Raw genomic sequence first — 18334 nt, 5'->3', positions numbered from 1 at the left:
CTGTGCAAATTAAATGGGGAGTCGCTGGAGATGAACCTGGAAAAGAAGCCCACACTTTGCATTCACCGAGGTTTGGCCAAGAGTCTGGCTTTTGAACTATTTTGCAAGAGAGGGCCCCGTTTCTCCAGCAGAACAGGATGAGGTGAGGTTTACCAGACTCTTGCCTGAATACACCAAACTATAAGAAGGCAACACATAAACTGCAAACATGCTAGTCGTTTTCTCAGATTTGCATCTCCAACTCATCCTTAACTGTTACATATAAACTGACTTCTCCTGGGGAGATGCCACCCTTAACTGAAGCAGCCCAGACCTATTTGCTGTCCTGGGACATTTTCAGAACGCACACACAGTGTAACTTCTAGAACCAAAAAATTATTTCAACAAATATTTACTGCTCATTTACTAAACTCCAGGCTCAAGCTGGGCTCTGGGAAGACAAAGATGCACAAAGCAGAGTATTTAAATTATAACAGAAAGGAAAGCTTTGCCATCAGGACTTAAATGCTTTAATATGAATAAAAAGTTTTGCCTGGTTTACAAAATTACCAACAAAAACAGAAAAGAGTGCAAGTCCAACAACAGAAAAAAAGAAAAAAAAAGGTACAGATTTTTTTTACCTTTTTTTTTTTTTCTTCAGATAATTGACTTTGCTTTGTCCTGGAGAAGTAAATTCCTAAGAGTCTGTATATACAAGTTTGATAAATAGAAAATCAGTTTTTCCCCAAACCCCACAAAATAACCATTGGAAACAACCTTTAATGATATTATGGAGGGTCTGCAATCTTGAGCAGCCTTATTAGCAGGGCAGGCGTTGAGAATGCTCTCACGCAGAGCCAGAGAAGCGTGGCGGCACAGACCGAAGGCCAGGATCCGCGCCTCTCTCGCCCTGATATTTTCCTAAGCAGCATCCCCTAAGTGAGTCCAATTACCTGCAGGTGGATGAATATTTTCAGTCAGGTGTGTCTCAAACTAAAAGAGGTTAAGGCACACCGCCATAAAACATTGACATTTGAAGTTGAAATAACCATGTTTTAGTTTTACAACAATCATTCTGGTGGCAGTTCAGAGATGGATTAGAAAGGGAAAGAACCTTGGGTGCCGAGAGGTTAGTGAGAAGGCTATTACAACAGTTCAGAAAGAGGCCATTAAACTAAGGCAATAATAATGGACACAAAGAAAGCAGCCACATTAAAGCTGCAGTACAATAAATACGGTAGCCACTAGCCAGCTGCTGAGCACTTGAAATGTGGCTAGTCATATCTGTGCAATCTAATGATCAAAATAAACTGAAGCGCAAAATAGAAACAGAGGCATGGATACATGGAACAGTCTGACAGCAGTCAGAGGGGAGGGAGGAGGTTGGGACTGGATGAAAGAAGGTGAAGGGATTAGCCAAAGAGCATGTGGGCATAACCCATAGACACGGACAACAGTGTAGTGATGTCCAGAGGTAGGGTGGTGGGGGATGGATGGAGGTGGGCAAAAGAGAGGGGGTGGATGGGGACATCATCTGTAATAGTTTCTACAATAAAAATAAAGTAAAAATTAAAAAAAAATTAATGAGGCTAATAGAATTGAGGAACTGAATTTCAAAGTTTATTTAATTACTAGAGGCCCGGTGCACAGATTCGTGCACAGTGGGGTCCCTGGGCCTGGCCTGTGCCCTCTGGCAATCCAAGACCCCTCGGGGGATGTCGGAAAGCCGGTTTCGGCCCATCTTCACAGGCCAGGAATGTAGATTGTTAATTGAGAGATACTATAAGTGTAAAAAACACATTGGCTATCAAAAACTTAGTATGGAAAACTTAGTAATGTAAGACAATAAAATTTAGAGGATGCGGTTCAAGATGAGAGTATAGGAAGATCCTGAACACACCTCTTCCTATGAGCACAACAGATCTACAGTTACCTATGAAACAATTCCCTCTGAAAACTGGATAAATAGGTCTTCCACAGCAAAGGATAAAAGGGCACATCGAGATGAGTAGGCGAGGCAGAGACACAGACTTGCCCAAAACCACCCTGGGCCCACATTACCCTGATATCAAACCTAAGACATAACAAAAAAGGAAAATACAGGTCAATATCCCTGCTATACACAGAGCTGAAAAATCCTCAACTAAATATTTGCAAACTGAATTCAATAATATCATACACCATGATCAAGTAGAATTTATTTAAGAAACACAAGGATAATTCAACATCTGCAAATACACCAACATGATGCACTACTTTAAAAAAAATTAAAATCATGTAATCATCTCAATAGATGCAGAAAAGCATTTGACAAAATTCAGCATCCACTTAAGACTAAAACAACAACAACAACAACAAAACAACAACTCTCAACAAAGTAAACATAGAATGTACCTCAACATATTAAAGGCCGTACATAACAAACCCACAGCTAACATCATACTCAAGAGTGAAAAAGCTAAAAACTTTTCCTCTAAGATCAGAACAAGACAAGGATTCTCACTCTTACCACTTTTATTCAACACAGTATTAGAAGTCCTAGCCAGAGAAATTAGGAAGAAATAATAGTAAGAAATAAAAGGCATCCAAATTGGAAAGGAATAACACTTTCACTATTTGCAAATGAGACGAGTAACACATGCATTTGCAGATAACACTGTTAGAATAAATGGATTCAGTAGAGTTGCAGGATACAAAATCAATATACAGTAATCTGCTGCATTTCTATAAAGTAATAACAAACTATCAGGAAGAGAAATTAAGAAAACAATCCCAATTACAGTTGCATAAAAAAGAATAAAATACCTAGAAAAAAAATTTAACCAACGAGGTGAAATACCTGTATAATAAAAAATATAGGACACTGTTAGAAGAAATTGGGGGGATAAATGTTGTGTGCTCATGTATTGGAATAATCAATATTATTAAAATGCTCATACTTTCCAAAGCAATCTGCAGATTCAAAGCAATCCTTATCAAAATTCCAATGGCATTTTTTACAAAATTAGAACAAATAATTCTATAACACGTATGGAACCACAAACTACCCCAAATAGCCAAAACAATCTTAAGAAAAAAGAACAAAGCTGGAAATATCAAGTTCCCTGCTTTCAAACTATATTACAAAGTTATATAATCAAAACAGTATGGTATTGGGATAAAAACAGACACATAGATCAATGGGACAGAATAGAGAGGGCATAAATAAATCCATACATATATGCATAATTAATTTATGAAAAAGGAGAGAAGAATATACAATAGGAAAAAGACTGTCTCTTCAATAAATGGTGTTGAGGAAACTAGTCAGCCATATGCAACACCATGACACTAGACTAGACCATTGTCTTACACCATTACACAGAAATAAAAATGTATTAAAGATTTGTTAATGTGAAACCATAAAACTCCTAGAGAATAAAACATATGGGAAAGCTCCTTGACATTGATCCTCGCATTGATTTTTTTAGAACTGACTGCAATGGCAAAGTCATCAAAAGTAAAACTAAACAAGTAGACTACGTCAAACTAAAAAACTTCTATACAGCAAAGGAAACCATCAACAAAATGAAAAGTCACCCTACTAAATGGGAGAAAATATTTTCAAATCATAAATCCAATAACAGGTTAATATTCAAAATATATAATGAATTCATATAACCAATAGCAAAAAAATGTTTGATTAAAAAATGGAGAGTGGATCTAAATAGCCATTTTTTCAAAGAAGACATGTGAATAGCCAAACACAAATAAGATGTTCAGTATCAGTAATTACCAGGGAAAAGCAAAATAAAACCACAATGAGATATCACCTCCCCCACGTGTGAATGGCTATTATCAAAGAGACAAGAAATAACAAGTGTCAGAGAGGATATGGAAAGAAGGAAACCCTCATACACTGTTGGTGGGAATGTTCATTAGTGCAGCCACTATGGGAAACAATGTGGTTTCTCAAAAATTTAAAGATAGAATTACCACATGATCCAGCTATTCCACTCCTGAAGAAAACAAAAACCCTAATTTAAAATGAGATGTGCACCCCTATGTTTATTGCAGCATTATTTACAACACACAAGATATGGAAACAACCTAAATGCCCATTGATAGATAAATAGATAATGAAGATGACATATACATATAAAACAGAATACTATTCATCCATATAAAATAAAATCTTGCCATTTGCTTCAACATGAATGGATCTTGAGGGTATTATGCTAAGTGAAAAAAGTCAGATAAAGAAAGACAGACTCTGTATGATTTTACTTGTATTTAAATTTAAAAATATAAATTAAAACCTCATTTGGTGGTTTGCAGAGAGGAAAGTGCTTGGTGTGTGGGTGAAATGGGTGAAGAGGGTCAATTGTGTGGTGACAGATGGTAACTAGAGTTATTGTGATGAACACTTTGTAGCATATACAAAGACCAGATTACTATGCTGTGCACCTATAACTAATATAAAGGTATATATAAATTTTACTTCAATTCAAAAAATAAAATGTAAAACTTGTATTTATAATATGTTGACATGATACTACTTTGGATAGATTGAGTTAAATTAAATATATTAAAAGTTCACTCATCTGATTTTTCTTTTCCTTTTTGATGTGACTACTAGAAAATTTAAAATTATACACAGGGATCACATTATATTTATATTAGATAGTGCTGATTGAGAGACATTTCTGGAATTTGGTGAGAAACATAAGGTCATAAAAGTAAGCGTGGGGACCATGTCAGGTTTTTAATCTGTAATTGTGTAGATGGACATGAGCTTCGGCGACAGTGAGTTCAGTTTTTAATGTGATAAATCTGAGGTGCTCATGAGACATTCGGGGGGAGACACTCAGTAAGCCCTTGGAGATGCTGCTCTGATGATCAGAGGGGCAGTCAGGGCTGGAGATGTGTATTTGGGAGTGAGCAGTCTTCATTTGCTAGCTGAAATTCAGAGTACTATTTTAGGAATATTAAGATTAACTTATTTTCACAGGCAAAAAGGCCTAATGACTGCATTTTGATCTTTTACCAAGAGCTTTTCTGGCCTGTCAATCTTGTATGGCCACTCCCTGTTGGGCAGGAAGGCTCTGAGGAGTAGGTTCAGGAGGAAGTGTTTTCCTTGATAGGAAGAACCCACCAGTAAAGGGTCTCCTCAGAGGACTAACCACTGTGTGCTCTCCCAGCGCTAAGCTTTGTAGGCAGAGGTTAAACAGCTCATCCTGCTCCTCTCCAGGAGGGCAGAGGCCTCCTCTGTCTTGTTGACCTATGAATTCCCAGGTGCAGCATACTGCCTCCTGTGGGAATCCAGAATGAGTCACCCCAAGATGAGCCTCTGTGGTATAGAGATTGTTTTGAGCTAAAGGCAGCTTTAGCTGCAAGCTCAAGAGAAACTTCTACCTCTCCTCCTTGATTACCTGCAAGAACTTGAATTGGGGGCCTTGCCCCAAATGGGAGATTAGCAGAGAGAACCCCTCTTGACCAATCTACAGGACAGAACAAACTTCTATTTGCTAAACATATGCTCTTGTTGTCATCCTGCAATGACCCTTTGAAGCCCTCAAGTCACCTTACCTCATCCCTAGCTCAGAATGTCTTGCATACCTAGAACCCCCCCCCGACTTTCTATCTCTGAATCTCTCTTTATGTGGGGTGTCTGAGTCACTCATGTATGTGGGGTTCCCATACATATGTATTAGATTTTATTTTCTTGTGCTAATCTGTCTGATGCCTATTTTATTATTAGAGCAGCCAGAAGAAAATTGAGGGTAGAGGAAAGTGTGTCCCTCCCCCACACTCCTAATACAAGCTCCTAAAGACAACACAAATTACATATCAAAGCTCTGAAAATGTTTGTTTTCATCAATAATTTTCTCAGGTCCAGTGAATATTATCTCCAGTTCTTTGCTCCTGATTTAAAATATGGATTATCGATGCCTATTGTTAACTTGAGTGTTCCCTTGTATGTTCACCCAAATCATTTCCTTCCTTTGTTAAAATGAACTGCCTATGTCCAAAGTGCCCCAACAATAGCTCTACTAGGACTTCAATGTCATAACGTCCTTTTCATCTTGTTTCCTGATCTTTGGCTGACATGTTTGCTATGCTGTTTGCATATTTTGTCTACTACTCTCATGCTTTTTGCTTATGGCTTATGGTGTTTTGTGCAATTAAAAAAAAAAAAGTTTTCCTGATCAGTGTACCAATGATTCCAGTATGCATTCCCCAAACCAGTTTGTAATCCTCAAGCAATGTCTTCATTACTCTTTTTCCATCAAACCATGTTATGTTTAAACTTCTGCAAAACCAGCATCTTTTATAACCGGTGAGCATATGCTTCCATTGTTGATCATAATTTCTTCCTAAGACATGTAAACTCTGATTGGATCATAAGAATAAACATATCAGATATGTTCTGAGAATGGGAGAACTTAATCATGTCTTCTCCTGGTAATCTCTGAATAACCTAGCTCAGATGCTTCTGGATAACTGAGCCTGTGTAAGATTATAAATACTTGCTGTTTTGAGCTGCTAAATTGTGGGGACATTTCTTCACAGAAAAAGACAACTAAATATAGTATGAACTACATTACAGGTGATCAATAATAATGTCTTGACTTGACCAAAGGAGATATTTCTTGAAGGTAGTTTTTGAAAAATAATAGCTACAGAAGAAGTGATGGTATATTCAGTAGCTAGAAATGATTCAAAAAGTCTTTTGTTTTAATAGCATTGCAAAGAACATTTGGTACTGTAACCCAACTCTGGATAACTTAGAATTGGTGTGAAGCTATTCTGTAAAGTCGCTTGGAGTCCACCATAAAGCAATGGATCAAGAAGAGTAGTAATCGTAGATTGGAGCAGAATCTAAGATTTTCTCTACCTAGGTACTGCCCTGGGCATTGTTTCAACAGCTCTTTCCAAAAGATTCTGAGTTCTAGGCTTCTTTCTCTTAGCTCAAGAAGCTCTAAGCTCCACAGGCCATGAGAACACCCAATACCTAAAGAGAGAGATTGATGACTGGGCAGAACCTAGATAGTGAGAGAGAACGAGAAGACATCTCCTGGGTAGAATTAGAATAGCGAACGGGCAAGAAGTTCATTTTTAGAAGGAATTAACAAATTTCACTGGAGTGGAAAGGTAAGTATAGAATTATGAGAAAATGGACTGAAAAGTGAAATTAAGATTAGAATATTGAAGACATGAAATGTTAGGCATAGAATTGACATTTATCTGTACATAATTGGGAAGCATCCTGTGTTTTAACAGAGGAATAACAGGATCAAAGAAGCATTTTAGCAATTTAATTTGACATAAGTATATAAAATGGATTGGAAAGTATTCAGAATAGAGACAGGAAGATAAGTGCCTGAGTAATAAGTACATGAACTGAGAAGGCTCAGGTAGAGACAGTCGTTTTGATTCTCTATTCAGTTTCACAGTGAAAGAATTTCAGAGGAGGAAATAATTCCTGAAATCTAGAAACCAAATTCCTGGAGTTATTGTTGCAACAAAGGTGAATTAGAAAATGAGAACGTGATTAACTTCCAAGGGTAAATGAGGAGCTTGTATTGATGCATACAACCCCACCCCTCTGTCATATAGAGACTGTATCAAGGTATCTGGGTAGCACGTCAGCCAATAGAAATGTGGCCATCATTCCTCCCATTTTCTCCAAAAATAACTTGTATCCTTCATATGTTAAAAGCTTGGACAATATTTTTACAAAACATGTTGGAAAGAATGTACTTTAGCTTTCTTTTAAAATTCTAGTCAGAGGTCACATATTCTCTAATTCATGTAAGAAACAGGAAAACAAAATCATATAAAATATCTGTAATACTGTCAACAACAAAAAAGTGAAAGAGAAAGCTCTCAAAAATAACTATTGCATATTATTTACAGGATTGAATTTAAAGATTATATGGCAAAGTAGAACTCTTAAAATATGGGAATCTGTTGGTTAAAGAGAATATCTCTTTAGAACATAATTTGCAAGAAAAGTCTGTGAGGGAATAATTGGGTTTTATCTTGTTGATATAGATGTGAACCCATGTCTAATTATTGACTTTAAAATGTGTGTTCTTTTTTTAATTTCATTGTAATACAGAGTTAAGATAAATAGTACAAAATGTAGACAGACAGAGAGAGGTAAGAAATATTTGACATGTCACCAATATTGATAAGTTATTTTGGGACATGAAATATTTACTATAAATACACTATCCTTCTAGCCTAAATAAACCTGCTGATCAAAAGGTGTATTTCTAATCAAAATCAATTAAGAGCTTGTTGTAAAAATAAGGCTTCCACCTCGGCAAAGTACAAAGAAGAAGCACTTAAGGCAAATATGTAGAACAATTTACTGATCAAATTTGCAATGCTCTTTCATGCTCCCAAGATGAAAGAATTTCAAAAAACACTTTTTTACTTATTCTCTCATCTAACCTTCACACATTTCCTCTGGTCAGAACCAATAACATGTTAATATTCCTGGCAGTGAATGAGCACATATTTCCAGTGGCTTTCTTCTGTCAATCAGAGAAAGGGTAAGTAACTTCCAATTAGCATTACCAGACTGATATATAGGAGATGTTTTCTCTAGAGCAAGCATGTCAAACTCAAAGGCTAACAAGGGCCAAATAAATGAGGCATGTGGCCCGTGGGCCAGGAGTTTGACATGCTTGCTCTAGAGTGACATTGGTAAAATTTCTAAATATACCTTAGGAAATATGACAAATGAATTTAATTTTTTATTGAATCTAAAAATTATTTTATTCAGTGTTGATTAATACTCAACATTACTAATTTAAATGTATATAACACTTTATGGTTCACAAATCAAAAATTATTTTATTTAGTGTTAATACTCAACATTACTAATTTAAATGTATATAACACTTTATAATTACAAATCTCTTTATATTCTCTATCTCAAAAACGTATAATTTTTCCCTGTTCTTGCAAATACTATGCAGATAAAAAAGTTAACTGCAAGGAGGAGAAATGGAGATAGATACCATGATGAAGGGAAAATCAAGAAAAATTAGTCAGTTTGGGACTAAGTATGTTTACTATACATAATCTAAGCTACCTAGTGAACAAAATCCTATGTGGCTGTCCAACAAATATTAGTTGAAATAAGTACTAAGTAGTGAGCTGGTTTATTTTTGTACCCACAGGGCCTAAAAAAGATATGGGCCATGCTCAGAAAATCTTTCCAAACAGCCTTCTGGCATGTACCAAAATAAGTAATGAAAAGCCACATTTCTATATTATATTATTTTTCTTATTAGTCATCATTATTATATATTATTTCCTGTACCATCAGAAAGCTTATTTCTATTTAAAAAACATGGAGTTCAAAGTGATTGGCTAGGCAAGACCATGAGAGGAGGTTCAGAAAGGAGGCCAGCAAAGGAGCTGTGGAAGGTACTGGGGCTGGTCTGAACATCTAGAAAGTCAATCCATTATGCATGACGATTGTAAGCCCGCATTTGATCAGAATTGGAAAGAAAAACCCATTCTTGTAGACTAAAACTCTTTGACCATAAAACAAACAACAGTGGGTGTGTAATTTAATAACATGGCCCCTTACGACTTTTCGCAGGGTAAATGTGTAATTGGTTCTAGATCAATAAGCAATTTCTATCAGGAGCAAAAGCTCTTGTTTCCACTTTTATTTATTTATTTTTTGAAGTAACAGGGCTCTTAAATCAGAATGGAGCAAATACATTTGGGAAGTTGCGATTATGCTAAACAGCAAGAATCCTTACTGCACTAGTTAAGTTTATCTCAACTGATCATTTATTTATGACACCATAAAAATCCAGATGCTTTCAGTTTTGATTGTTAGATATTTGCTTAAAGGCAGCTGAAATTACTTTCCCAGAGTCCCATTTTTAAAAAATATATATTTTATTGATTTTTTACAGAAAGGAAGGGAGAGGAATAGAGAGTTAGAAACATCGATGAGAGAAACATCAATCAGCTGCCTCCTACACACCCCCTACTGGGGATGTGCCCGCAGCCAAGGTATATGCCCTTGACTGGAATCGAACCTGGTACCCTTGAGTCTGAAGGCCGACGCTCTATCTCCATTGAGCCAAATCGGTTAGGGCCCCAGAGTCCCATTTTTGACAACTGCATTTTGAATGAAAAATTTACAACCGTAAATTTAAAACAGTTCAATAATGGTCATGCTGAAGTGTTTTGTTTTGTTTTCTTTCCAACATTAACAATGAATTCAGCTGCTGGTGGTCAGTGTAAACACCCTACTCAGTGTATTTGAAATTCTATAAGTATAATAGAAAACTAAGATTAAGAAAATCAACAAACTCCTAGATACTGAGAACAAACTGATAGTTGCCAGATGGGAGGGTGGAGGAGGGTGAGATCTGTCTGAAAAAGGTGAAGCGATTAAGAAGTACAAACTGGCAGTTACAAAATAGTCACAAGGATGTAAATTACACAATAGGAAATATAGTCAATATTGTAATAACTATATCTGGTGTCAGGTGGGTACAACACTTATTGGGGATGATCATCTGATAAGTTACATAAATGTCTAATCACTATGATGTATACCTAAAACTAGTAAAATATTGAATGTCAACTGTAATTAATAAATAAAAATTAATGAAAATAAATGAATAAAATGTTGAAAATTAAGGTCCTACAGAAGTCCGTGATAACATATTTTCGTGTTTGGTGATTTTCCTAACATTTTAGGATGAATGCCTAAGGGGAAAAACATGTTGACCTAATCAAATATCCTTTGAGGCACAGGTAGTGGTAAAGGGAGAACTTATAGGGATAGACAAAAACAAAACCAACTTACATGATCGCATGAGGCAGAAGAGATAAACTATACCTCAAGGATTAAAAGGGGGATGAAGAGATTTATATGCTTCTGGAAGCTCCCAGGAGATACGTTAGACCAAGAACTATAATAATAAGAACCCTTGACAGTTTTTAAATATGTGACATGGTTCTTATTTTGACATATCAGTAAAACATTAACATCTCTAAACAATGAAAGCCTGCCTGTGCTTCTTTGCAAATATTGCAAGGAAATGAGGAGATGCAAAATTACAACCGTACAAATAGGTAACAATGCAGAGAGGTAGGGAAGAGTTCCCCAGCTCTACTCTGTGATGGCAACGTTAAAAGATAAAGAAAGCTTTTCATTTATAAACTATTCTTTGCTATGTACTATGTGCTGACTAAATTCTTATGGGAGGCTTAGAGATTGGAGAAAAAGGAAAGGCCCCAGGATATAAAAGGCATTGTATTTTCATGACACTTATGTATTAAAAATAAGTGTAAGATAGCACAGAAACAATGTTTTTGCCATTTTCTTTCACTGCCCCGAATATCTTTAAAGTTTCCTTTTCTCCCATCCATGGCATGTAACTTCAGACCATTCCCTATCCAGGCTGGAAAAGACATAAGGACACTGGATCCATCTCTTTTGATGTCACCAGTATTATAACCCCTGGCTTCCGGCCAGAAGAAACGACATCTACAGGGCTGCCTAAAGGCACTAAAACACACCGAAAATAAACCTTTGTAGACAGATAACTGAGAGGAATTCACACTTAAAACAAAAGCACAATATTTTTCTATTATGAAGAACATTTTTTATCAATTATAATAGTAATAGGTATAAGACTTTATTACTCTTGAATGTATTTATATTTTCTGTACCAAAAGTTCTGGTTGCTGGGGAGAGAAACTTAAAACCAACAAACTAATTATAAGTCACTTACCAAACAAACAAACAAAACCCTAACAGTGAAAAGCAAAGCTGAATCTTATTTTTAAAGTACTTACTATATGCAGCTCTAGGTAGTCCCCCAGGCCAGAAGAACTGTCCACACGCACCAATACAGCTTCTTTCTGAACAGTGCTAAACCCTATGGCCAGTCTGTCTGCTCGTGTACTTGGCCGGTCATTAGGAGGCCACTTATATGTGATTTGTCCACCACCTTTGCTAAAGATATACGTTGTCCCAGCTGGAAAACAAACAAACAAAAAAACAATTAGTCCAAACATGTGAGGTATACCTTTTCCCATAGTTGTTAGGTTGACATATCAGTAAAGTATTAAATTTATATTATGACCACATTAAAAACAAACAAACAAAAACTTTGGCAATGCAAATAAGCAAATAGCAGATTTCAATCACACATTCTCAAGTAAAAGATTTGTTGTATTTTTTTAAAAGAAATATCATGGCAGCTCAGTTTTTAATACACTCATTAAATCTCCCAGCAGGTGTTTCAGAACAAACGGGAGATTACTGCTTTTTCAAAGGAGTTGGACAAGCATAGAATGTAATGGGGTTTTATTTCTTTCTGCCAATTTTTAAGAAATAGTGTAGTAGGAAACATTGACTTTGGACGCTTGTGAAAGGAGCAGAAATATATATCAACTTGGTCTTGAAACAAGGGCTGCATGCAGATGTGACCGGGCCATGCAGCACAGAGAAGCAAATTGCGACAAATAGGCTGCGAATCAACTTTTATGGGGAACGTGTCTGTTCACATATGACAGATGATAACTAATGGACGAACAGCCGTAAGCCCCAGTGGTCATGTCAAGAAAATACAGATATTAGATCCCATCCATAGAAGTCAAGTCTTATTTAAAAAGCCACATCTAGTAGCTGTCACACTACCCAGCATCATGGAAAGACCCATTCTTTTTCCCCCACAAAGTGAATACTAGTCTTGCAGCACTAAGAATAATGTCATAGCCACATGTGGTGAATGTTCAGACTTTACTTTCTGGTAGTTATGTCAGTAAATTATCCATCTTACTTTAAAAACAGGTGTGTGTTTTTTTGCTTTGTTTTGTTTTTTTTTTCTAACAGGTTTACTAAGAATCCAAGGCATTAAAGTCTTTTTTTATCTTTGCTCCCCTGGAATTTATCTCACTGGGTGCAATAAAATCAATTGTTTCAGTCAGGATATTTGGAAGAGATATGCAAAGATATAAACAATGCAAAGGAGATCTTCCTCCACACACAGAAGTATTTATTGTTACCACAGGAACAGAACGTAGGGTACAATTTATAGAGGGATGTGTAGCCTCCCAACAACAAAAAATGCCACTACATATTTAATGTGCACCTACTATGTGCTGAACATGATAAGGAGAACAGTAATTAAAATTTAGGCCACGAAACATCTTGTGTCTATGGAAAAATAGCTTCTACCAAGAGAAAGACTTATGTGTAAAAGTTGTATGTTCATCGGGATGTTTTCAAGATATCTGCCTATCAAATTTCTATGATTACCAAATTTATCAATTAAATGAAGTTGACAATATCACACTCATGTATATTTAATTAAATAGCAAAAATATCAATTTTTTCCCTTTAGTGTATTGTGGAGCCAGCTTTTCTCTGCATTATGTCTAAGTCACTTCCATGGTCCAGTGGCTGGCAAACTGCAGCTCGCAAGCCACATACAGCTCTTTGGCCCCTTGAGTGTGGCTCTTCCACAAAATACCATGTGCGGGTGTGCATACAGTGCGATTGAAACTTCGTGGCCCATGTGCAGAAGCTGGCATTTTGTGGAAGAGCAACACTCAAGGGGCCAAAGAGCTGCATGTGGCTCGCGAGCCACGGTTTGCTGAACCGCAGTTTGCCGACCACTGGACCCTTGGGAAACTTGAAGCACTGTGCACTCTGCCGGCCGTGCCTGACTGCTTTAAAATGCCTTGGTACATGGTCCTGACCCAAGAAGCGTGTCAGCACGATATTAAATGTAAAAGTGATAGAACAGAAATTTGTGGAAAATGCAACAGAAGTATCCATTGCATTTTTTGGATACTAATAAATAAACGTAGTTTCTCTCTCTCATGTGAGAATAGGTAGGTTATATTTAAAGGCACTAGTCCCTGTGCAAGCGAAGAAAGTTCAGAATATACAGATTTGTATACCAGGAACGCCAGAGCCTTCAGGACCATTAGAAGACTGCTCATCTGGATATTAATAAGGAAGCATTATTTGATCAGTATTTTCCTGCTTGGTAATTTTTGTAGGTGATTAAGTGTTCCATGCTTCAGTAACGCCTACATCGATAAAAATAGGACAAGAACATTTAAAAGTGAAGATTTCTTTAAAACGCAGATGTGGAGATGTGGTGACCTCTGAATGCTGGTACGTAATTTTATTTTCTCCCTTTTAGTTAACTTTGTTCTCTAATGACTACTCATTTCGTGTGAAGTAAGAAAAACATTCAAAACCAGAGATGCTACATGACAATATAAAACATATGAGAATCCCGGTGTATCTCAGACTCATGCAAGAAAGGCAATGTTGCAAAGCAGCAAATACTTTACATTATCTTACAACATTATCTTACAACAATTTTTCTTTTATTTTCTACTTCTGCATGGAAAGTAAGGCCAGCATTGCTCCCCTGTTGCATGTGAGGAAATTTAGCCATAAGGATTGGCTTGTTATCTCACGTTGCGAACTTGGTTACCTAGCAGACCTGTAGGAAACCTAGTATCCAGGCTCTGACTCCCGTGTGGGACTTTTTTTTTTTAATTACAGAAATGTTTCTGTTATGATAACAAGACGGTCAAAAAAAAGTTAATTGGATATGTCAGTCTGAATTTATCAAGGCCAACTGTTATCATATTCTAATGTCTCATATCCATAAAGTGACATTTGCACTTCATGATCATATACTGTCCTTTCACCCCACAATGCTTTCAGAAAAGAAAAAAAAAATCACATATAAATGTGAAACGACAGGACATTTAATATATGTAGGTTAACGTTTAGTTTAGGGTACACTTTCCAAACTTATGGAACTATGAAAGTTTCTCATTGCTCGGTTACAGGACTTGAGGATAATAATTTAAAGTCTTATATTTTCAGCAAGATAAATGTCACAATACAAATATCATTACTCAAGATTTGATTTCAACCTTTCCCAATAAGTGTTACAGCTTGGCCACTAGCATGCTATTAGCTACTCTGTCCTCCTTACCCTTACAATGACTTTCTAATTCTTTAAGTTTCATCCAAACAAAGCAAAAGCAGTTGTGATACCCTGGGTCAAACAATACAATTATTTCTAGTGTCCTCTTTCTCCAGATAAATCTGAAAGGCAATCTCTCTTCCTTTTTCTTCTGTATGCACAACAATACATGAACTGTACTCATCGGCACAGTTCCATAATAAGCAAAGGAATTAGATGTCCAGCCATGACACAGTTCTCTCCTACCGACCTCCTGTAAGCATCTTGGCTTCCTTTTTAAAAAAAAAAAAAAAAAAATCACTTTGCATCAGTCTACAAAAGTCTCTGTGCTCTTAAAGTCCTCATTCCATCAAGATAAGAAATTGCCATATACTCTCCATTTTGGTAACCTTGAGAATATGAGCATATTCCAACAATAAAATATAGTGGGTCAGATGAATAACATTTCCAAATCTATGTCCTTTAAATTCCATCTTTCTGAACCAATGGCAATGAATGATGTACTTACTGAAGCAGAATCATTAAGACATTAAGAATGTAAACTCTGGACTCAGGCACAACTGAGCTCAAATTCCAACTATATCATTTACCAGCTACATGATCTTGACAAAACTATTTATTCTAAGTCTTCTGTTTCCTACCTGGAAAAAAAAATCGAGCATAATAACACTATTATCTTGTGGACCTTCTATCAGGATTAACTGACACACTGCACAGTAACACTTTAGTCCCACTTCTGGCATATAGTAAGTGCCCAATACATTTTACAGAAAACAGATGAAGTGTTTGTATGTATGTCTGTGGTGAAAAAATGAAATGATTAATATTGCAACATTGTTGCTTTATCTTGCTATAAGAACCTTCAGAAAAGTTTAACTTATTTCAAAGTTATGTTCAAACCAAATGCCTTTTAAGAAATGACTTTCCTAGACCCCCATTTTTATTAGTCTTTTCAGTATTTCATTCCTTGGATTAGCACTTTTTTTTCCATAAAAACCCATTACGTCATCCATTACTTACATCCACTAATAATTGACAATGGGAAGGATATTAAATTGCATCAAATGGGAGCTTTCATGAGAAAAATAGTATTAGTTCATCATAAAGCATCTAGGATGGGAAGAATTATAGCTTGATGCAAAAAACTGACTATGACCATTAAATAAAGAAGTAAGCCTATACAAGATAAACTGCAATCTAGCTTTATTTTTAAATTTTTATTTTTATAGGAACATCTTTTATGTTATAAGTAAATTCAATGTGCAGCAACAGTGCATCTTAATCAGTTGCAAGCATTTTATCGACATGGCGGAATGTATCGCCGTCATTATTATGCCTGCTTCTATATGCAAGCACTGACACTTCAGTGCCATGACTACTAATGGATTTATTGCGGATTAACCTTGACATCCCTCACATCACTGAATGTATGGGTGACTCAAACCCAAAGTGGTTTTCAGCAATCTCCACATTTAAGTAGTGCAGCAAGTCTACACTCATCACTCCAAATTGATTAACAAAGCTGGCTCCATCAGATGCAAATTTAGCAGTATCCATGTACTTTACACTGCAAAAAGTGTTTGTACAATTTACACATGGGGTCTTATTTCTAATGTCTGAACTGCCTGTGATTTTAGAAGAAGAAATATCTTTAGACTTTATTTAACATATATTTACATAGGGGACTCTCTTCCCTTCTTCTCTTTCTTGCCAACCATTTCCTCCCTAAATGTGCTCACTTCTGCCTCACGTGTTCCTGAAAAAGCTAGTATATTCCCCCAAACGAATTGAATGTTTCTGAAAAAGAAAACCAATAAGCATGTACAGGTATGGCTTGATTATTGGTTGCTCTGGATCCTTGCTACATGAACAATAATATAATTAACTTCTGAATAGATTAGCTTCTAATTCTTAACATAACTAAATGATAAAAGATTCTTTTCTGAAATCCTATAATTCTTCAAAAGTCATTGTGTAGCCAAAATGAAACATTTAAGCCATTATGATTCTATTAAGTGTAACAGGGATATATAACACTTTTAAGTTTGCCAGGTAGTCAGATAGAAATTAAAAGTAAAACACTTACAAATAAGGGGAGCTATTATTCTTTCAACAACAATGTCAACAGGCTGCTCTTAAATGTAAATTTTGCTGAACAACTTTTACCTATGGAAGTATTCTTTCGAGTAAAGTTCATATAAAGCAAAAACAATAATTCCACCTTATATGAAAAATAAGTTTTAGACTACGGAAAATTTTTTAAAGTGGTGAAACTTAAAAAAAATAAGAACAAATCTTAACCCTACATGTACACTAAAATAACAACTTATTACAGTTAATTGTCTTTCTCTATTTCTGTACATTTTTTGTGAGACCACAAAGAATTCTTTCATGAAACTTAGCACAATAGCTTCCTAATGTTAAAATTTCACACAGGAGCTTTAAAAACTCAGGAAATGTGGACATTTTAAGAGGAGAGAGGAATGGACTCAGAGTAATAGGAGTTCCTACCTATAATATGTAACCACCTCTAATTTTAGAAAGTAATTGACAACAATTACCAAGATTGAGAAGAGATAGCCCTCAATGGTTACGGAGCTCCAAAAGATGCAGAAATATTAGAAAATGAAAATAAAGACCAAACGTATATCACAATTTAAGACTCCTCGTGGGAGATGCAGGCTTATGAGAATGGATAAATGCATTACAACTAGCTACAGGGAATGGAAAATGAGACAGGGTTTTCACCCCTGAACCTAGTGAAAGAGAGCAGGTAGGTCCTTAATATGACAAGCAGGGCAAGAAACATTGCATGCTGCTGAAATGGCTTAGAAATAAACCTGTAGTCTGAATCAGACCAAAGAAAGTAAACTCAGGAAGAGTTGAGATGTTTTCCAAATAATGAAAGCCTAATCAAGTAGGCTCACAATGACATTCAAGATAGTAGGGACGATGGGAATTTTTTCATACATGGTAAGTCGCATGCTCCATCAGAACCCTAGACTCCTAGGAATTAAGAAAATGAATTATTGTTTTTTTTAAAGTTTGTGGACCATTTACAAAATTAAATGCAAACTGAGAAAAACAGGAAATGCCAACGTTGGGAGCACCCAGTTTTCCTGCATTGGAATCTCCTAGGAGGGACACTGTGAAGAGTCAGTGCACACATGCTATTCTATTAAACACGAATCGTGAACTCGGTTCAAGTTCTTTCACTAAAAACTCTCAAAGCCCATGCAAATCAGAAATATTCCCAGACTCTCAGGGTCCATGGGGTCTCGTGAGGCTTTAACAATTAACTTCTGCCAAACTTCCAATGGGATCAAAGGAGGCTGAACCACTCAGACTCCTCAGTAAAC

General features: G+C 36.1%; 1 protein-coding gene across 22 annotated transcripts in view; it reads right to left on the bottom strand.

Moving 5' to 3' along the window:
* NRXN1 (neurexin 1) overlaps positions 1 to 18334 on the bottom strand; it is a 999389-nt gene that overhangs the window by 268780 nt on the left and 712275 nt on the right. For all 22 annotated transcript variants that reach the window (XM_036334601.1, XM_036334602.1, XM_036334612.1 and 19 more), the window contains one exon: positions 11809 to 11990. In XM_036334601.1, the coding sequence (XP_036190494.1) occupies positions 11809 to 11990 (182 nt within the window). The remainder of the gene's footprint in view (positions 1 to 11808; positions 11991 to 18334) is intronic.

This window comes from Myotis myotis, unplaced genomic scaffold (assembly GCF_014108235.1).
Source record: "Myotis myotis isolate mMyoMyo1 unplaced genomic scaffold, mMyoMyo1.p scaffold_m19_p_14, whole genome shotgun sequence".
Lineage (NCBI taxonomy): Eukaryota > Metazoa > Chordata > Mammalia > Chiroptera > Vespertilionidae > Myotis > Myotis myotis.
The sequence above is the reverse complement of the archived record's forward strand: the minus strand, read 5'-3'. Positions and strand labels throughout refer to the sequence as shown.